Source organism: Pagrus pagrus (assembly GCF_965226575.1).
Source record: "Pagrus pagrus genome assembly, chromosome: 12".
Taxonomy (NCBI): domain Eukaryota; kingdom Metazoa; phylum Chordata; class Actinopteri; order Spariformes; family Sparidae; genus Pagrus; species Pagrus pagrus.
In genome coordinates this window covers 19,374,385-19,395,032 of record NC_140196.1, presented here as the reverse complement: position 1 = coordinate 19,395,032, position 20,648 = coordinate 19,374,385, and the positions used below count along the sequence as shown (strand labels likewise).

At 42.6% G+C, this 20,648-nt stretch overlaps 1 protein-coding gene across 8 annotated transcripts in view; it reads right to left on the bottom strand.

The window, feature by feature from the left end:
• Window positions 1-144: 144 nt before the first annotated feature.
• ano8a (anoctamin 8a) overlaps window positions 145-20,648 on the bottom strand; it is a 44,157-nt gene continuing 23,653 nt past the window's right edge. For 2 of the 8 annotated variants that reach the window (XM_084369697.1, XM_084369698.1), the window contains exons 3-21: window positions 19,746-19,893; window positions 16,479-16,734; window positions 13,018-13,128; window positions 10,265-10,397; window positions 8,469-8,607; window positions 7,761-7,857; window positions 7,447-7,563; window positions 7,149-7,276; window positions 6,658-6,819; window positions 5,685-5,837; window positions 5,194-5,320; window positions 4,841-4,896; window positions 4,651-4,725; window positions 3,623-4,117; window positions 3,237-3,416; window positions 2,956-3,147; window positions 2,703-2,834; window positions 2,130-2,240; window positions 145-1,076 (exon numbers count right to left, since the gene is read on the bottom strand). In XM_084369697.1, the coding sequence (XP_084225823.1) occupies window positions 417-1,076; window positions 2,130-2,240; window positions 2,703-2,834; window positions 2,956-3,147; window positions 3,237-3,416; window positions 3,623-4,117; window positions 4,651-4,725; window positions 4,841-4,896; window positions 5,194-5,320; window positions 5,685-5,837; window positions 6,658-6,819; window positions 7,149-7,276; window positions 7,447-7,563; window positions 7,761-7,857; window positions 8,469-8,607; window positions 10,265-10,397; window positions 13,018-13,128; window positions 16,479-16,686 (3,276 nt within the window). In that variant the 5' untranslated portion in view covers window positions 16,687-16,734; window positions 19,746-19,893 and the 3' untranslated portion in view covers window positions 145-416. Of the gene's footprint in view, window positions 1,077-2,129; window positions 2,241-2,702; window positions 2,835-2,955; window positions 3,148-3,236; window positions 3,417-3,622; window positions 4,118-4,650; window positions 4,726-4,840; window positions 4,897-5,193; window positions 5,321-5,684; window positions 5,838-6,657; window positions 6,820-7,148; window positions 7,277-7,446; window positions 7,564-7,760; window positions 7,858-8,468; window positions 8,608-10,264; window positions 10,398-13,017; window positions 13,129-16,478; window positions 16,735-19,745; window positions 19,894-20,648 lie in introns of those variants that run through there. The other 6 variants (XM_084369699.1, XM_084369701.1, XM_084369700.1 and 3 more) reach the window with 6 other exon arrangements.

The window sequence follows — 20,648 nt, the reverse complement described above, 5'->3', positions numbered from 1 at the left end:
CATTCAATACAGGCATCAGGACGAGAAACAAACCTGGAATGGGAAGCTGCGGTTTATGTCACTGATGATCAGGTCCTGGTTTTTGGAAAAACATCCGTCACATCAATGGAACCTGTTGCGGTGAAGTTGAAATCCAGGCAGTCATGCAGTATTTGAACCTTTAGTAAAGGTTTCCAAGCCCCATTCAAGGAGTTACACTTACTGTACATATTTTACATGGAAGCTAGTTAATCAAGTGTTAATAGATACAGTGTAATACTCTGTGCGAAGTAAGTTGCATCTAGATCGACCTTACATGTGGTCCTTGTGACTAATGTGATCTCCTACAGTACAGGTGTGTTGCTGTCTCTGTGTTGCCTGAACATTTGTACATTGCTTTCTGTTCATATTATTACATTGGTACAGGTGAACAGTTATTAACTCTTTGAGCCAGCGTTTTCTGAGTCAGTCGATTGTCTTGATTCTCCTTTGTCTGACTCATTAGAGGGTAACTCCTCCACGCTTGTGTTTAAGTCAGCTCTGTTGGGAGTGTTAGCAGGCTGCGTCACTGTTTGTGTCCCATTCACACACACCACCGTCCCCTCTGATTTGCTAAAACTGAACAGCTTCCCAGGACTGAATGTCCTGTTGGGGGACTGTGACCTGTCCTGGCCACCAGGGGGAACCGAGGAGGTCACCGTCGACCCTGGAGTTGCTCCGACTGCCACCGCTGGCTCTTTTTTCACCTCAGGTGACTTCAAGAACTTCAGAAATCCAGGGAGCTTCGCCTCGCCTCCTGTCGGGGACTGTGCTGGTGAGCGTGAGGTGCCGGAGGAGAACTTCCCCTGGAGAGGGATGATCTGCTTCAGCTTCATCACGTTGTTGTTTCCCAGCAGAGAGCTGGGTCTCTTGGGTTTGTCCCCTGGCTTGCCGCCCGGTGCTTTGTCATGGTGGTGCTGGTGCTGGGAGTCCGCCTTGTGGTAGTCGCTCTCCTGACGGGCCTCGGCCTGCAGCTCAGCCTGACGATGGAGCTCCTCCTCTTCACGGCGACGTCTGAGCTGCTGCTGGAAGTGCTGCTGGGCCTGCTGTTCATGCTTCTAAATGGGGAGGTGTGTTAAGATGAAGACACGGAAGAGGAGACGGAGAGAGTCACAGACAGAAAGAGAGAGACAGCAAAGGACACAATAAAACAGAAGAGAGAAGAGGGAACCGGATGAGGACGAGTAATTAACAGCAGGACTGGAATGTGAACAGTACATTTACCACCATAGCTCAGAGATCGTTATACCACGTTTTACTCCACCACATTTGTCTGACAGCTTTAGACACTGGTTACTACAGCTCAGATTTCATATTTTCATCCCTTTCCTACGCAGTGAAAACTGTGTTTGTCCAAATAAGCCAGTCTTTCTTTATTTTCCACACACTGGCAACTATGAAAACTCTCGATCACTGATGAAACACAGATACAACGTGACACCAACGTCGTCGTACTATTGGCTGACAAATCTAGGTAGAAGCTGGAACCAACCGTCAGAATTCTTACGTAGAGACAAAGAAAACAATCATAGAGATACTTTTATTCCGCACCTTTCTACAAGCTCTGTAGATGTTTCTTTTTTTTTTTTTAAATGATTTTTCTACATAAAGATGTTATCAACATGATCTTTAAGCACATTTTTGCTAATAATATCTACAGACACAGACACTTGAGTAATGTTTTGAATGCAGGAATCTTACTAATTAGTTCTTCCCTCACTGATTACCAGACTTTAGTCGGATCACAGTTTTTATTAAGACTAACTGAGCTGTGTGCTCTCTGTGCACTGGGAGTTCACACAAACAAGCGGTTTGGGACTTGTTTGCACTAAATGTGCTGACTTTTGCTAATACTTATACATTTCTGAGAACACTTATCTAACACACCATCAAGACAAGTGCTACTGATGTGATACAACACTACTCACAAACATAGTCAAACACATACAGTTGTCTTGCTGTTCGGCTGCACTTGTGTACAACTTTGGACAATGCACACAAAGAGACCAAAGGACACACAGGGATACAAGTATAGTAACATGTCATAAAAGTGCAGCCAGCAGCAAGCATTGCCTTGGCCGAAGGTCTTTCAAGCTATGATACAACTATACCTTGAAAGCTTCCCTTCGTCGGTACTCTAGCTTGGCCATTTCTTCTGCTACCCAGCCAGGGATATCAGGGATGGCAACATGGATGATGTACTTTAGGAGGATTGCAAAGTGCTGTAAACCACCGAGACCACAAGAGGGACAGGCTCAACACAGAGTTACATCAAGGCACAAGTACATTCTGTTTTCTGCTGTGCTGCTTTCTTTTCAAGGTTTTACAAAGTCACAAAAACAACTAGCAGGCCATGCACACTTCTGCTTCTTCTAAGATTAAAGGTCCCATATCATGCTCATTTTCAGGTTTATACTTTTATTTTAGGTATCTGCCAGGAATGCTTCAATGCTTTAATGTTGTAATAATGTAAAAATACATTATTTATCTTGGCGGCTCGTTCTGTGGATTGAGTGTTTTAATACTTTCAAAGTATTTATATAGCACCTACACCTGCCTTATAATCAAATCAAAAAGACATTTTAATCTCACTGTCTACAATATGGGACCTTTAAAAGGATATAAAACTACATTCTCGAAAAACTACAAAACTCTTCATTTACCGAACACAGTACAGCACATACCTCCAGCAAGACGATGGAGATGATGGTCATCTCAGGACTCAACCAGGGGAACAGACGCTGGAGCTGCCCACACTGACCAATCAGGTAACAGTTAACAATAATGGCTATCAAGCCCATGGCCTCCATTGCAGTCTGATGTAGAGAGAGAGAGACAGACAGACAGACGGAAATGTAAAGGCCGATGTGATCACATGCCACCATGATGTGGCCTGGAGGGCCTCGCTGACATTTTTCCAAAACAAAGCTCACTGACCTGCCATTGTCCGATGTTCTCCACTCTCTGTCCAAAGGGTCTCTGAAGGCCGGTACAGAGCTTCAGGGCATCGCTGCGGATCTCGATGATGTTGTTGATAAGAGCGCACATGGCCGCCAGGGGAAACGCAGACGAGAAGAGCACCACGTAGCCAAACTGAATAAACATTTCCTGGTAGTCCTGAAGCGTATCCTGTTGAAGTCAGACATCATAAAACAATATTAGTTTATAGTAGCTATATAGTAGTAGTCTTATTTAGATTTTAGTAAAATGAGTCCCACCTCGTACGTCTGCATACAGCTCTCAATCTCAGCCTGGGTCAGAGTGACAGTTTTGGGCTCTTCTGGTGGATCGATCCATGACTTCTTGTCCTCCTTCTCCTCACCAACGTTCTTTCTTCTCTGACAGAGAGAGTCAGATTCCTTTGGAGAGGACACAGTGCCATTCTCCTGGGTCGCCTGCTAAAGTAAACATTGGACTACGATACTTTTTGTTGCGACTACTAAAATATCTGACATAGTTTAATCTGGATCTGCTAGTGTACTACCTGCATGAATGAGATCAACCATGATATGATATAAACAAGTTGAACTGTGTTCTAGAAGAAGCCAAAACAACCAAGCTAAAAAGTAGGATGATAAATGGTAGTATGAAACAGACCACATACTTGACCCAGCGATTCACAGTCACTGTCCTCATCACAGCTGTCAAAGATACTTGAGGGATCCATCCCGTCCTCTACCAGCGTGGGGCTGTCCTCCAGGGAGTTTTCGTACATCGTCTGCGATTCCGTCGTGACATCCTGGTAGTCGACCTTCTCTGTGAAGCTGACTTTACGTTGCTTCAGAGCGCTGTCATTCATGTCCCACTCTTCCTCTGTCAGCCTGAATCCGGCTTTCAGATCCCCTCTTCTCCTTGGCTCTGGGTTACCGTTAGCAGTGTGACTGACAGGGATCCCTTTGGGACCCAGAAAAGAATAAGCCATCGAGGCTTGGGCCTTTCCCAGAGCCAGGCGGCCATACTTGAGCATGATGGCTTGGACCAGCTCCAACAGCACCTTTGGGGTGAAGACGCCCAGCTTGTTCTGCTCGTAGAGATAAGGCTGGAGGACCTCTTTGATGTTCTGTAGGAACTGGCGGAAGATCAGCAGAGTGGCGAGCATCTGTGAGGAGCAGGACAACATCTGTTACTGTGCTGAATGTACACATTCACACTTTCATCAAGGGTTAAGCAAGCGTATGTGATTCAATCTGACTGCAGGTACAAATACAGTTCACTGCCTGACATGATCTCAGGACATTAAAGCATCTGCCACACCACACGACGTTAAAGGTGCAGTGTGTAGGGCTCAGTGGCACCTGGCAGTGAACACCCCTCGTCTCAGTCTTCCCGACAGGGTTAGCTAACTGGCTTAGTTACGCCTCATTTAAAAAATATTTTCTCTTGTAATATAAAAAGTAAAATCTTGTTTGTAATTCAAAACAAGCATGTAAGCTACACCAAACAGGGTTATGTTAGAGTAAAATAACAGTATGATCTTACATTATTCCTTATCGTACTTACTAATGATGATGATAATAATAGTACCAAATAAACCAGCTCTACACTGCAATAACATTTCTTTATTGACTGTATTCTACATGGATCATCACACATGAGGATGACTTTAGTGATGCTGCCAACAGGCGCCGTTACCTCCTTCAGTCGCTCCATGTCCTTGAGGTAGAACCCAATGTAGAAAAGGCTAAGGTAAGAATTGATGAATTCGAACTGTAATACAACCACATAAAAAAAGAAACATTACAGGAAGTCAGACAATTACTCAACCAAGATGAAATGTCTCTTTTTCTGCCTGAACAGAAGAGGAGGAGGAGGCATGACTTACAAAAACCATCTTGATGATGAGATTATTCTCATAGGCACTCTGAAGTCTGTAGTTCTCTGGAGGAAGAAATATAGGAGAAGCATTTTTAACTGTGCAGCTGAATGACAGTAAAAAGCTTTTTATCTTTAACTGCCTCGTAGATCTCATACTGAGACTGGAAAGGACAGGAACATCACAGCTTACAGGAGACATTATGCTCCTTTAAGCTAGAACTCAGGTCACATACATACTAAGAAGGTGCCTGCCCTGTGTTACAATGATGAGCAAGCATGTTTCATTTTAATTTGATTTCTAATTAAGTAATTCCTCTATTATATTGCACAGAGATAATAATTCACTTATGTGTCTCTTACCCATGTCATTCAACCAGTAAGCGATCTTCTTATAGACTTCATCACATACGGTTACAGTCACAGCCAGAAGTATCTTAGGAATGAATCTCGTGATACCAGGTAGCTCCTGAATCTCCATCACCACTTCCTGCAAGGTGCATTGAACGTGATACATATTTAATAAGTCCTATTAATTCATATGTCTCAAATCCCACAGCTATTTTTAAAAGGCTATTAAATGAATATGAGCTGGCAAGAGGTATGTTTGAAGTGTTTTGTTTATCCTGTTTGTAAAAATGATATCATTCACAGACTTAAGTGGAGCCATAGAACACTGTAATGTTGCTCTGTGCTTCTTGTTGTTGCTTAACTGTTGTATTATTAATGATGTTTCCTGCAAGGCTGGATTTGAGCTTTTTTCTACATTATCGTGCCCATTTATCAGCCCCAGACTATATCAACTCCATTTCTGTCTTTCCATTAAACTTGCATGCTGTGTTATCTGTTCTAACCTGCAGTTCCAGGCAGAGGAGCATAGCGAGGAAGACAAAACAGAGACAGAGGAGGCAGATGGGCAGGCTGACCAGCCATCTGAACAGAGCTCTCTTCCAGGGCGGGTAGTAGAACTCCTCACAGCCCGTAATGGGACTGCAGCGCTTCACTCCCTGCAGAGACAGCAGAGGAAGGAAAAACAGTCAGGGAGGGTAGCAGAGACAGATTATTGTCTCATGATTGCAATCGTCTTAACTTGAAAATGGATCGCAAATGTCTGTGCAAGAACTGCTCCATAATAACTGATTTCTTGCTTGATTGCATTTCTTTTAATGTTCGCAGCAATTTAGACTTAGAGGAGACGTTTCTGCTTCGATCAAAGAGGCTATTCTGTCCAGACTTGTCATGAATTCAGAGAGCATGTATAAAATTCTCATCATCCTATTATCTCACAATACGATCAATAACCATGTTGTTGATGTTATTGTTGCCAGAAGTGCCTCCTCAAAAAGTTTATCGCCCAACGTGGGGCTCGAACCCACGACCCTGAGATTAAGAGTCTCATGCTCTACCGACTGAGCTAGCCGGGCATACAAAAACCAGTACACCACGTCTGTTTTCAAAGGGGTCCCCCTCCACCTCCCCCTCCCCCAAACCCTCTATTCATTCAACAGGAAGCGAGGTGGTGGCGGGAGAGAGGCTGCCTCCCCCGTCTCCTCTCAGAGCACATGGCGTGTGAAGACACCCTCCTCTTGTAAACATGATCACATTTCCGGGTATAGTGTGTGCAAATCCTGTCGAGTTGCGCAAGCGCTTGCTGATAAAACTGAAACCGACAACAACAAGAATTTGCTGTAGGTAGTTTCACTGCTGATGCATGAAACTTTTTGACAAGTGTAGAGGGCTTTTCTAAAAGTGACTATGAATGTTTGGAAGTCAAAGCAAAACTGCTTACGCATTGCTGCATGTTTAGGCTTCTGTGACTATCCTCACCCTGAACTGTGGCCTGGGCTCCTCCAAGGACTCAGCGGGGGTGTCCAGCGTGCCCCACTTGTAAGCCAGCTCAGCCTCTCGCCTCTTCCAGCGCTCCAGAAACAACGTCGCCCACACAACATTGAAGAGGGCAAAAACCACACAGCAGATATCCTGACTGGTCTATGAGAGAGCATGAGAGAATCAAAAGATACTTACATAAGCTTTGAAAGTGTGATTATGCCATGCACTTCTGTGTGGGTACTGTGTGCTGCTTCAACTTGGTGTAAACTTCTTGTCTTTACAAAACAGGCAAAGGATCGAATGTAAAATATCAGAGGACAGACAGCAAAATAGAAAGATCCTGATGTTCCTGTCATTAAAGTGAAAATAATATGCAGATGAACAAATCAGCATCTGCACACATGTATTGTGACAGTTAAACGGTGGTGATCAGTAATAATCCAAGTGTTTGAAAAGACAGATCTTGTGATAGAAGAGGTTTCAAGTACCTGGTCAGCTTCTGCGAGTATCCAGAGCAGAAAGCCGATGACAGCAGGGTAAAGCATGGAGTTAGTGTAGAAACCAAGCCAGGCGAAGTACATGCCGATCTTTACTCCGAAGTAGTCACAGATATCATCTACAAGATAGAAAAAAGTGTAAACAGCTAATATTGGGAAGAAGAAGCATCGTGTTTCAATTACATTAACAACAAGCTCATATGATTTATGGTATGAATGAATGTGACTTGGCCTGCTGTTTACTGTCCTGTCAAATGTTCCTCAAAATAAAATTAGGATATGTTCCTACCCAGAGGCTGCCTTTCACACACAGCCTGGACCCAAGATGTCATCAGCTGGTTGAGGATCCTCTGCTCATGGAGGGGAAACATCTGATGGATCACTCCCCGAGCCACCAGCTCTGGAACTAAAGGAGACACAACATGAACTGACACACGGCGTCTAAGGTGACATCAGATCACATCAGATGAATGTAATGTTTATGTGTATTTCTTCAAACGTCAAATAAAATCCATGGCACAAAGATGCTATTTAGATAAGGAAGAGAAACAGAAAAAGATACATGCGCTAAAAAAGTCCAAACATAAAAAAATAACAGCATACTGATTGGCTGTCCCTCCAGGAAGTGAATGTTGTGAAGCACCTCCCCCTGTTTGGCTCGCAGATTGTCCAGCCAGTACTTTATAATGCTCTGACGCTCCTAAAAAAAGATCACAGTTACAGGGAGAAGAAAAGATAACTCATAATAATTGTGAACATGTATTTTTATTCCTAAAATATAACTGCAAATAACAGTAACAGAATCTTTAATGGTGTCTCCGACTCTGGTCTTGGGGAGAACTACTGCATATCTGAAAAAAACTAGTATTAAGCCTTTTGTGGCTCCAGAGGAAGCTGCATTTAATCTGATAGATTGCCTCCAGCGATGTCACTCAGTGACTAAGTTACATGGTGGGTAATGTAGGTGCAATTTAAAAGCAAATGATTAAAATCTACACAGCAGAACCAGAGATATTGCCTTTTCATCCCACATATTCTTCTTCTTTTTCCAAATCCGAACCATTACCCACGATGCAGCTGAGTGCTAGCTGAGTGACATCACTGGAGACAATTTATCAGATTAAATGCAGCTTCCTCTGGAGCCACAAAAGGCTTTATACTATCTTTTTCACATTTGCAGTAGTACTCCCCAAGAACTGTAAACACAATTTAATGTGTAAAACTGGCGCAGTTATCCTTTAATGACACATCTGAAGTTGTATCAACAACCTTGACATGCGGCTCACATGGCCAACCGTTTTGACCTCTAACCTGTGACGTAAAGAAGCAGAGCTCGCTCTCTATGTTGTCATAGATGTTGTCCTCATCACAGGAAAAGCGCCGCATCCCGCCGCCAAACTGCGGTTTGACGGCCTTGTGCATGCCCATCTGCTCTGCGCCGCGCAGTAAGCTGAGGGTCAGGAGAGAGGAGGAAAGTGAGCAGCGGGATTAAACCTGCGTGTCGAGGCTGGACTGACTGCAGATGTTTCGTGGATTAAGTGCAGAGGGTAAGCACACCACAAACTGTAACACTCACACAGCTGTCACTCAATACTGTCAGCGTGGTTTCTAAATTCTGAACATGCTTACGTGTGCTGAAAGGAATAGGTCCACATAACCTCCCATAAGACCACAACACGTTAAAGTAAAGAAACAAGTTTGAACTAGCGAGCCAGGCCTTCTTCCTCCAGCTGCCTGCTTACAGCGTCTCCCATTTAGCTCGTAAGTCACACCCAAGCTGGCAAATTAAGGCCCTTTTCACAGAGACTCTGCATTATTGCTGCAAAGAAGGCTCTCCTTCATGCCGCCTTTGTTTGTTCACACTGAACCAAGCAGCGGTGGCTTAAAGCCGCTCCAGTGTCATTTCATACAGCATGCCGGCGTTGCGGAACCAAAAGAGGCGTGGCAGTACACATCATGACTTTGACATCTGTGTGGTTTTTTTTTACGTGCTTCCACCTGGTAATCTAAACATGTATCTGACGACTGTTTATAATCATATGGATGCTGTTATAGTGTGTTGTGATTGAGACTCTGACCCATCATGCATCCTGGAAAGTGACAAAGTTACGTTTCTTTGCTCTAAATTACATAATTACACAATCTCCATCAGTAAACAGAGGAACCTGTCTGACTGTCACTCTGGGGGAAGGTTCGATAAGTAACTACAACACAGTAGTGGAGGCAGACAAAGACATGGTCAGTTAAAGTTTTTTCTCTGAATCGTGTCACATAATAACCGCCATTCAACTGCAGGAGCCGCCTGGCTCTGCTGCCGGGGACAGACACTGTTTTTCGGGCAGAAATGTGACGAAGAGTCAGTAGGACAGACAGGAGGACAGAGGCTTTTCTACAGCTTTCACTTAGTGTTGAAATGTGGAGCAGCCATCTTGGATTTTGAGGTCGGGATGGCTGAGGTTGTACTGTGGGAAATCTGATGTCAGGGGGCGTTCAAGTTGAAATTTATGAGTAGGAAATTGGAAACTCTAAAGCTAAGCGATTCCTGGCTCTAATTTCATGGTTAATGGACAAACATGAGAGTGGTCTCCATTTTCTCATCTAACTCCAGGCAAGGAAGTGAATAAGCTCATCTGCCCAAATGTTGAACTATTCCTTTAACTTGCCAAACTTTTGAACAGCCTCAAAATTAGACACATCCATAACAAGAAATAAATAAATACATAGAAAACAAATGTATTCACATTCCTTTGTGTGCTGAGGTGCAAAAATGTTCATACACATGCAGACATACATGCATGCGAACACAACAACTGCATCTTCTGCGATTCAGATTTTGCACTTGGCCATAATGACATTTCGATAATATTTCAATGAATTGTTCAGCCCTGGTAATAATGGGGTCAAGTATTACCAGTAGGAATAATATTTCAATAACCATGTCTATCCGTTATTCTAACCTCTGCCTAAAATCAAATACCAGCTCTCATTGTTGGAAAGGCACAGACCTGCCAAAATGTCCTCACACAGAGCAGTTCAAACAAAGACAGAAGCAGCCCACACATGCACGCACACACAGAGAGAGCAAAGTGCGAGTATAGGAGTCTTACTTCTCGAATGTTGTCGTGATGAAGAAGGCGTGTGTCTGGGTGTGTTTATGCTGTCGAACCTGAATGCTGACTTGTGGGATTCCAACACGGATCTGATTCAGGAGCCACAGCAGAGTGTGGTCATCGATTGTATCTGGATGGAGAATGAACAGTTTGATAGCACACTTTTCATCATTTATTGATTAACTGCAATTAAATTAACAGTGAATATGAGCACCACAAGTCAAGCAGACAAACAACAGTTTCTTTGTCTTCATTCACTTTAATTCCTCACACATCCACAGGGATGTTTGCCAAAGGCAGGAAATGATGAGTTTACAGCTGCATGAAGAGGCCGGACCGAGCTCGTCATTCACCATGCTGCCAGAACGGCAGAGAGGCAGTGGAGCGGTGATGACAGTAAAAGGTCAATTCAATTAAATCCCTGTCTACATGCAGTATATCACCAACAGTTTTCCATAGGTTGAGAGGATGGGCATTAACCCAGACTGATTATAGTCTGATTCCAGTGGTTTCAGCCAACTATGTGCAGCATATAGTGTCTCAATTGATCCATGTGTGTTTGTACTATTACACCGATGAGACTATATTCTATCTAAAATACATTGGAAATTATTGATACTTTGGATCCTTCCAGATCAGTCATTTACTTTGTGTACATGTCCTGAATGTTAGTTGTAAGTGATCTACTGACTGTGAGAGGCCTGGAAATCAGCAAAGACACGGTTCGTTTTACTCATTTGACAAAACTAACAAAGCTTAATAGTAGAACTGCAGGATTCAGTGGTCATAAACAGTAAAATTATGAAACTCGTTGAAGACTTACATGATGATCGACACATCAGAAGATTACCAATTACTGTATAATGAATTGAATTTGGGTTGTTTAATGTTGCTCCACTTTTGTTCCAGATATAGAGCCATTAAATGGCAGCGACACCATATTGACCTTTCAGGTTGTACAACATATTACAATTGCACGCTTGACTAAAAATGTGACATTTATATTTTACTTCCTCGTACATTGCATGTTGTTGAGTTTCAGTTTTGTAACTTCTTAATATTCATTATAATAAACAGGCTGTGTCCGAATCATTATAGCCTATATAGTTGACTCTTTATATGACTCATTATATACCATCATACATTGTGCTGGAGGGGAAAAAATGGCCCAAGTGGTGTCCAAAAGTGTTTTTCATTTGACCAATGAGCTCACTCTATAGTCCTATATGCAGTGTGTGGAGAGCAGTGAATGAGTGGGTGATTTCTGACACAGCCGTAGACTCTGTGATTTAGTTTACAGTAACAGACGACAAGAAAAAGATAAATTAAAATATGCTCGCTTAAAATGAAATGTGCAGTTACAACCCTGGAAACGAGTTAAACAGTCTTAAAGTATAAATGTCGTGCATGTGAGATGTGTGGGAGATCCACTTGTTGAAGCACTTTGTCAGTTGGAGGTAATGTTAAAGTTTAAGATGATCAAAAGTTTAGTTCAGTTGAATTGTCATTTTGTATGTAAGCACTGAAAGTAGTTGAACTGTCAGCTGTAACTCCGGAGACATCAAAGTAGTTAACGTAATAGCTGCAATGGACGAGATGAAAGTAGCTGAACTGGAAATGATGAAAGCCGTCGAAATTTCAGTTCAAGCTGAAGCAACAAAGATAGTTTCGGTGTGCACTGTGGACAGCTGAAGTCTCAGTTGGTTTAATGTCACATAAACTGGTTTAACAGACTAATCAAATAGCACTTCCCCAAAAATCCCAAGAGCTTTGTACTCAGAAAGAACAGCCACAAGGAAGAGTATGTTTGTTTGGTTTTGCATTTGAATGTTGGTATTAAAAATGTTTTTGATGGTGGAGTCCATGTTGATGCTCACATTACTTCTATTTTAACAGCAATTAAGAAATCAGAATGACCAGTTATCCCTTTGTCTCGATGATCCATTTAACACACTGCTACATATGTGAGAAAGAAGTATTGAGCCTTCTGTGGCTCCAGCAGAAGCTGCATGTAATCTGATACATTTCTTCTAGTGATGTCACTCAGTGGCTAAGATGCATTCTGGGTCATGTAGGCACCAGGTTTTGAAAAGCAGTCTGCTGGTCTAGCATTGCAGTCCTACAACACTGTTGGACTCATTATGGATTTGTTTAAAAACAAACCAGGACCAGAGATATCACCTTTTCTTTATTCCACACACTCTTTTTCTTTTGAAAACCTGGTGCCTACATTACCCACAATGCAATTTAGCCACTGTGTGACATCACTAGAGGCAATTTATGAGATTACATGAAGCTTCCTCTGATCCACAAAAGGCTTTATACTACTTCTTCACATATGTAATAATCCCCCAAACCTGTAAACACACTTTAAAGTGAAAGGTTGGTGGAGTTACCCTTTAAGCTATTTTGTAAAATGTGCATGCAACATGACATACAGCTGTATGTTGAGTACACTGAATGTGTGTATGAACATAATCCGAGTCAAACTGCAAAGTTAGTTTGATAAAAAGCTTCCAGTTCACATTTTCATACCAACCACTGCAGCTTCCTTACAAAACACTGCAGATATGGCTGGTCTGTGGATACAGGTACATTAAATGGATGAGATCTAATTGTCCCCAGAGACCGCTTCAAGTCCTGAGTGGCTGGCTGCCCACCAAAGACATTTAATGAGGGTGCGCTGTTCTCCCCACAGTGAGGCTTTCATCTCAGGACGAACAGGGAGGACAGGCCGGAGCTTACCGTACCTGGGAACGTCATCAGGATATCACAGTTTTCGGTGGGCACCATCTTGAGCCAGGACTTCCGAGACATAATGTAGTGTCTGGCCTGCAGAAGGCGCTTCCCAAACAATTTATCTAAAAGGAAAAGAGGGGCAGCAGGGTGAGAAGGAGTCAAATGGGGGTTAGTTAAGTTTAAGTGAATGAGAATGAGGGCTGGACAGAGCGTGTGAGAGAGCAGGCAGATGGTGATACTTTGTCATCAGGGTGATCAAGGACACAGATGACAGGTTAGATATTAGTCTGTCGCTGCAACTCATCACTGACAATATTCTCCACCATATTCTTTGTCCGTCCGATTTTCTGCTCCGTCATGGACACTTGAGGGAAAAAGACAAAAAAATAACAGAAATGCTCGAAACTATTGTTCAGCCAGCGTGAAGGTTGACTGTGCTGCACTGGTCATATGACTTTGAGCAAATGCTCTGAGCTCTAAACAAACAGATTATCTGTGAACCGGCTGCTGGTGTGTAAAAAGCCACCAGCAGACTAGCTTTTCAAGTCTGTCTCTACAACTGTTAAATGTAGACAAAGCAACAGGCTGTCCTACTTACATCATCTCACTGCAGTGTTTTCTCTGAAGTCATCAAGTTTCTTCTTCTTTCACACGTTGGTTCTCACTCTAAAGTCACACTCTCTGTCTCACGCAGGCACAACAGTGACTGGGCGATCTCTTTATTGTTCACTGAATCAGACTGTGACACTCTCAGGACGTGTCTCTGATCAGGATCTCACATTCTGCAGCATAACTGCACTATCACGTCCCCGACTTATCCCTCTTATTGAGAGCCTTCAGGCTCCTGTCGTCTCTCTGTTATAGTGTATAAACCAGTATGCCGACTCAGTGACTGTGATAATTAATATACAGCTCCTATAATATACACGACCGATCATGTTTCTTGTGCAGTAGAGCAGCACTGTGTGTGCCAAAGTTTGTGACAAAATGATGCAATAAAGCCAAGTCACTGACACCAAACGCTCTTTTTCTTTGTCTTACATGTGCTGTCTGTTTCTGAAGACTTCAGAGTGATCGTCGCTGACATCATCGCTCATTAAGGCCACAAGACATGTAGACGTATCTGACATGAAAATCTCTCTGTCAGGCAGCGGCGATTTATCCAGTCAGAGCTGCAATACCGTGTACGATGAGAAGACTTAACGTCCATCTGCAGTAGAGATAGTGTAGGCCGAAGAACTGCAGTATACTCTATACTGGACATCTTTATATTCTTCCTTTCGTTGTTAGCCACAGTTGTGATAAGCGGTACAGACTGGGCCGCCATATTTAAAGCTTCAGACATGGGCTAGGCAATAAATTGGTCTCCTACCACTGGAATTGTGTCAAGGAGTTTTAAAGTATCTTCATTAGTTGTGAGTCATTCAGACTTTGACTCAAAAAATGACCAGTGAAATGCAGTCCAAAATGGAGAGTAGGGGTGGGATCGTATCTCTTTCTCTTTCTCTTGCGATACGATTATCGCCAATTATCCAACTATCGAGGGATGAATTGACGGACTCTCACAGCCTGAGGAAAGAAGCTGCTCTGTAGTCTTGAGGTTCGGCAGCGGATACTTCTGTATCTTTTGCCAGATGGCAGCAGGGTGAACAGACTGTAACTGGGGTGGGTGTCGTCTTTTAGTATCTTTTGGGCTCTACAGAGCAGCTTCTCTTCTCAGGCTGAGACATGGAAGTTGTAGTCGTGCTGTAATCAGATTAAATTTTTTCATCTCAATTCATGTCAAATTTTATTGACACTGAAACCACAATACGATGAATAAATACATAATTCCATAATTTTGTATTCTTCAGTCAGACAGATACCATGATGTGTCTTACATGATTGTCTTGCAGAGTATCGATTGTCACAGAATTGCTGTATCCTGATACTCTCGTTACCGCCAGCAACGCATCATATCGTGAGTTATTTTGCGATTCTCACCCCTTATGGAGAACAGCGAATATGTGTCTTGAGTTATAATTTCTATAAATAAACAACGATAAATACTGATTGTGGATATAGACAGGCTGAGATATAGACATCGAAACATATTGACTTTCACAGTTATATGTATATTTCAATACCACTCAAATGAGCTAGGTAATCAATCAATAATTATTGAATCACCCAAATCATGAAAGCTATAACACATTTTTAAAAAAATGTCAATAAACTGACAACTGCCACCACAATCAATGACATCTACCAAACCAGTCAACCATAAACCCACCATCCCAGCAGCTGCTCATGTAAATAATGGTCCAATCTAACAAAATATGAAACAGGTTCATATTAAAGGTGCAATATGTAAAAATAGTACTTTAAAACATTCAAAAATGAACTAAAATGATCAACATTACCTGAAGAGATACCAGTTTCGACATGTCAAACACATTTATGTATTGTGTTGCAGAGACTAAAGTTGACGTGCTAACCAGCCAGTCGAAGTGGCTCAAGGCTCCTGTGTGAGCTTGTGGGCGTGCTGTGGTCAGCTCACAGGACCGCCAGTTAACTGAGCTAACTAGATAACGACAGCTACAGTTACCAGCAGCTTGTGGTTACACTGGTGATCTGCTGCCCCCTATTTGTTCAAATTCAACAGGTGGGCAATGTTTACATATTGCACCTTTAAAGACACAGTATATCAACCTTCAGGGTTTAAGGTTCAATATGTTGTGGGTCTGTATCACCTGTCCTGGTCCATACACATCATTTTCTACAATAGATTAACATTTGTTGGCTTGAAGTCAAGATTGAAACCAAAGCAATTCCTGCAGTAACATTGTTCAGGCTAAGATTGTAAAGGTTATGTAATCACATCTAGATGACAAGACCTCTGCTGAGTCTCCTCTTTGTGAGGGATGCTGAATGTGCAAAACATCAACAATTCAGGGGCCCAAGAGAAGACCTGGGTAATAAAGGCACCCAGTGGAGTAACAAAACCCCAAATACTCACTGCTACTTAGTTCTCCTCAGAGGCCAGACATTTGCTTACTCACCACTGAAACATCTTCCCTGTAAAAATCCTCAAGACTTCAACACCTGAGCCAAAACGGACACAAGCTGACACCTGAGCCTGCAACACAATCTTAGTGTGGCACAGCAGCCCGCCGGGACATCACGCACCTCCGCTGCACATGACTCCTGCATGCACCTGTGGACCACCAAACCCCGACTCTTCACGGGCCTGCCTCAGCCGGAATGCGCCACGATGAAGCGGGAGAAGACGCACCGACACCCTCAAACTGACCCTTCAGTCCCCTGTGACTCATTCACTGGAGTGAAGTCTATCAAGCCTCAGTGACTGCACCATATTGTCTGTGCACAGTAGCCTCTTTTATCACCATCTTTTTTTTTTTTTTTTTTTTTTTTTCGTGCAAATGATCTGATCTCCACTGCACGCGTGTTTACCGCTTGTCTTGACACTCACCGAGCACTGCGGACGGCGATAAGGAGGACGTTTTCTGCTGCTGGTGTTGGTTGCTGGTCCTGTCCTGCTGCTCGCTTGGCACCGTCCTCTCCATCCTCTCCCCTGCCCCGTCGCTGTCGTCGACGTCTGCGGTGCTGCTGCTGCTGCTGCTGCTGCTACTGTTTACAGTAGCGTCGGTATCAGCTGCTCCACTGGCCGCCGCTTGCATGGTGGTGTGCACAAGTACTCCAGGTGGGGATGGGGCTGGGAGAGCGCACTGCACGGAGGACTCTTTAGTTTAATGCATGGCCGTGACATGTAAAGGGAAAACCCCTAGTGTATCTGATAGATGAGGAGGAGGTGGAATAGGAGGAGGAGGAGGAGGAGGAACATGATCATGGCATCTACACGTTACGCGCACCAGTCGTGACTGGGTGGTGACGACAGAGCTGAGGGAAACACCGCGCGGGCTGCAGGTCTATAAACTATGTCATGTGTGTCATCATGGCTGCACATGCAGAGCTGCAGGTGCTTCAACCGAACATACCTTCGATTACTGATCAGGCTTAATCTGCCATTACTGTACTACGTATCCCACCATGACTTTTCACATGCAGTCTTTTCTATTTATAAAACAATAGGCAGCCTTGTTAGGTAACTGAGCCTGAGCCTGTAGGTGCAAAACTTATGTCACTAAAAATGTATATTTTAAGGGACAGTGTGTAAGAAGAAGTGTCAAAATCATACTCAAAACAAATAAAGGGCAGCATATCACCTGACCACTAACTGTAGCTGCCCTTAGCCAGTTAACTCAGTTAGCCATGCAGCTAGTGGTCCAGACCGGGAGCTCGAGGATCATGGGAGTGTTGGTTTACACTGCTAGCAAAAGATCTTTGGACAGGTCTGGCTGGAGCTAGCTGGTTAGCATGCTAACTTCAGTAGATGTCTCTACAACAAATATATATACCTCATAATGTCGAATAACGGCTGTGTATTCTACGGAAGCCCTAAAGGGCCATGCATTCATACATTTTATTTCCTGCGTTTTCCGTGATAACGAGTTAATTTCATTTATTTTCTCGAGATCTCGATTTATTATCTCGAAATAACAACTGCCGTTTTCCCGAGATCTCGAGATAATGACTGTGATATGATAGGCCTGAGATTATGGAGACGCCCGGGACCTCGTAGCTGGTCAGCTATGTAGTGAACGATGACATCAGGCTCACTTAGATTGCGCCGCCGATATAGATGAAGCCTTGCTAACGTCTTTTTAGATTACACACACTAATGTGTATATTATCTGTAATAGCAAGGCATGATGCTATTTCAGCCTGTGTCAGGCCTTGATTGAAAAGATATGTGACGCGGTGATCGATATGCTCCTGCTCCTCTGACATTGCTACACTGAATGATTTTTCCTGCAATGATTTAATATACTACACTATCGTTTTGTTTTCTCAAGATCTCGAATTAATTATATCGTTATCTCGGGAAAACAAAGTATCATTATCTCGAGATCTCCAGAAAATTATCCCGTTATCTCGGGAAAATGGCAGTTGTTATTTCGAGATAATAACTTGAGATCTCGAGAAAACAAATGAAATTAACTCGTTATCACGGGAAAAAATGGAGGAAATAAAATGTATGAAAGCATGGCCCTTTAGGGCTTCCGTAGTATTCACATTCTGTGGATAATATTAGTTCATTTGTAAACGTTTTCAACCAAAAATCTTACATTCTAGGTGCTGTATCGTAGGCAACTGGACGTGTTTCAGTTTCTTCAGTTCTAACTAACTGGAGGGAAGTTGCAGGCTTTTAAACTCTGTCTCTCTGAGTTCTGAGTTTCAGAGTTGTTAGGGCCATTTGTGGGTCTTTGACCCAACCAGCCTTCATGTGGGTTGCTAAGGCTAGGTGAGCCCAGGAATGAATGATTGTTAAGCTGTCTGGGGAGGGAACTCAGTACAGCATTGTAGGTGGGTGATAAGTACCGTAGGCCACCTCCTCTGTTCATTCCAGTTTAACATAGATGGATTCTTTAGAAAAATCTTACATTTTGCCCTTTAAATGCACATTTTGGAATGATTTATATCAGCAATAACTGCCAGAGTCTGAGATTAATCTACAAAAATATAGGCACCCATTTCTTTTTTGCTGTCTCTTTGAGGGCTAGTAAACTGAAAGCCTAAAACTGCGACCATGGCCCTGTTCAAGGGTAACCTGTCCAACCAGCACCTGTAAAGCTCACTAATTAGCATGTTATATTTGTTTCTTTGTTTTTTCTGTACAAAAACCAGATTGTAAAACTCCAGGATGTTGATGAAGGTTCTCAGTCATCCAGGTCATGGTAAATCTAGGTGCTGTATCGTAGGCAAAACTCCAGGAAGTCGCCATGCTGCTATAAATTGTTCCTTATAACCCCCCATAAAGTTTTCTGTTTCACATGGTACACATTTTTTAAATACAGATTAAACATTTACAGAGATAAAACATGTTAAGTGTGCTTTACAGGAGCTGGTAGGTGGATTTTGCTCCAACAGAGCCATGCTAGCTGTTTCCCCATTTCCAGTCTTAGTGCTAAGCTAAGCTAACCAGGTATCGATCTCCTCTTTGAACTATTAGTAGGAAGTTCAATTTCCCAAAATGTCTCTTGAAACTCTTCATTTGAGTGAACACATAGTTAACTAGTTAAAGCAGCTACAGACAACTTTGTTGATTCTGGCGGCCCCTGTGGGCAAAAGCAGTATGAGCACCTGCTGCCTCACATCATAAAGATCTTGATTTGGCTAGCACATGCATCTGTTTTTAAAGTGAGTGAAATAAAGACACACCATATCTTAAATTTAAACACAGCTGTTTGTTGTTTATAATGTTATTATTTGGCGGGGTTGGCCATTAGGAATAGCAGAAATAGTCTGAGCAGTAAACCACGGCACCCATAAACTGTTTTGTTTCACAGAAGACAAAAGAAAAAGATATATGTAAGTACTGTGTACTAATGTACAGGCACTGTTTTAACTGCTCTTTACATAAATTCCTCTCAACAAGCCCAATAAACATGTTTCATCTGCCAGCACTTTTCCTCCACTGAGTACTCAAAACACTTTGAAAGCTAAACAGCTTGGAGAGTTTAATAAGAGTGTAATTATTATACCATATGGTGCCAGTTTAAATGTTCATGTCTCATTTTCCAACAATATGAATAAAAACTCTTGTGTGGGAATGATCTGCTCAACAGGGCCAGAGCGATACTAATTTGATTTCTTGGGATCAATTATTCATTCACACCTTCTGTTGGAGCTGTCACACTGAGGCTCGTCAGTCCTCCTGCCTGTCACAGGTTCTCTCTGTCAACACATGGATACAGTCTCCCTCACCTCTGTCTGCTGGTGGACTGGACTGGACTGTGACTGCAGACTGGATTCAAATGTAAGCTCTGGTTTGAGAGAAGAATAAGGTCATCAGATCCTTCAATATAATGCCTGTTGAGTAAATATACTATTTGGTTTAAAACAAAATTACTCCCAACATTGCAAAGCTTCTATCACTTCCAAATTCTGATATGATAATACAATAATTTTTGCTTTTCTATAAAATATTTAGGCTGATATTAACTTTATGCTTTGTAAATTACTGTTCCCTTTAGACCTGTAAAAATAAATAGAACTAGAAGGAAACTTAATTACACATTCATGACACATTAATTGTCCTCCGAGTCCAGTATGGCAGTACACCCTAATGGACACTAGATGGAGGCAGTAGATAGTTTAAAGCTAAAAGCCACCAGAGAAGCGTCAGGCTGCCACTGCGTTACTCACCCAAGATGTCAGGTTTCAGTTTTTATTATATAGACGAAAATCAAAATTTAGTCTTGGACGGTTTCACAGTATATGACAGCCTTGATTCAAATGAGGGGAAACTCCACTAAAACACTCAAAACAGGAAAAAAGAGAGTTCTCAGGAACCGATGACGCACAGGAGCAGAGGAGGCACAGAAAGTTTGAGGTTAAAGGTTAATGTTCTAGCTTTCAGTAATCTAAACGGGTATTTCACATCTTTCAGTTGAAAATCAAGTGCATGCCATTATTTGTATTGTGTCAAATCGTCAGACTGCCTTCTGGGACCCTCCAAAATGTTAAGAGTGTTTGACATTTGAAATGAGCTGCAGATGTTCCAGAGAACTCACTTCTC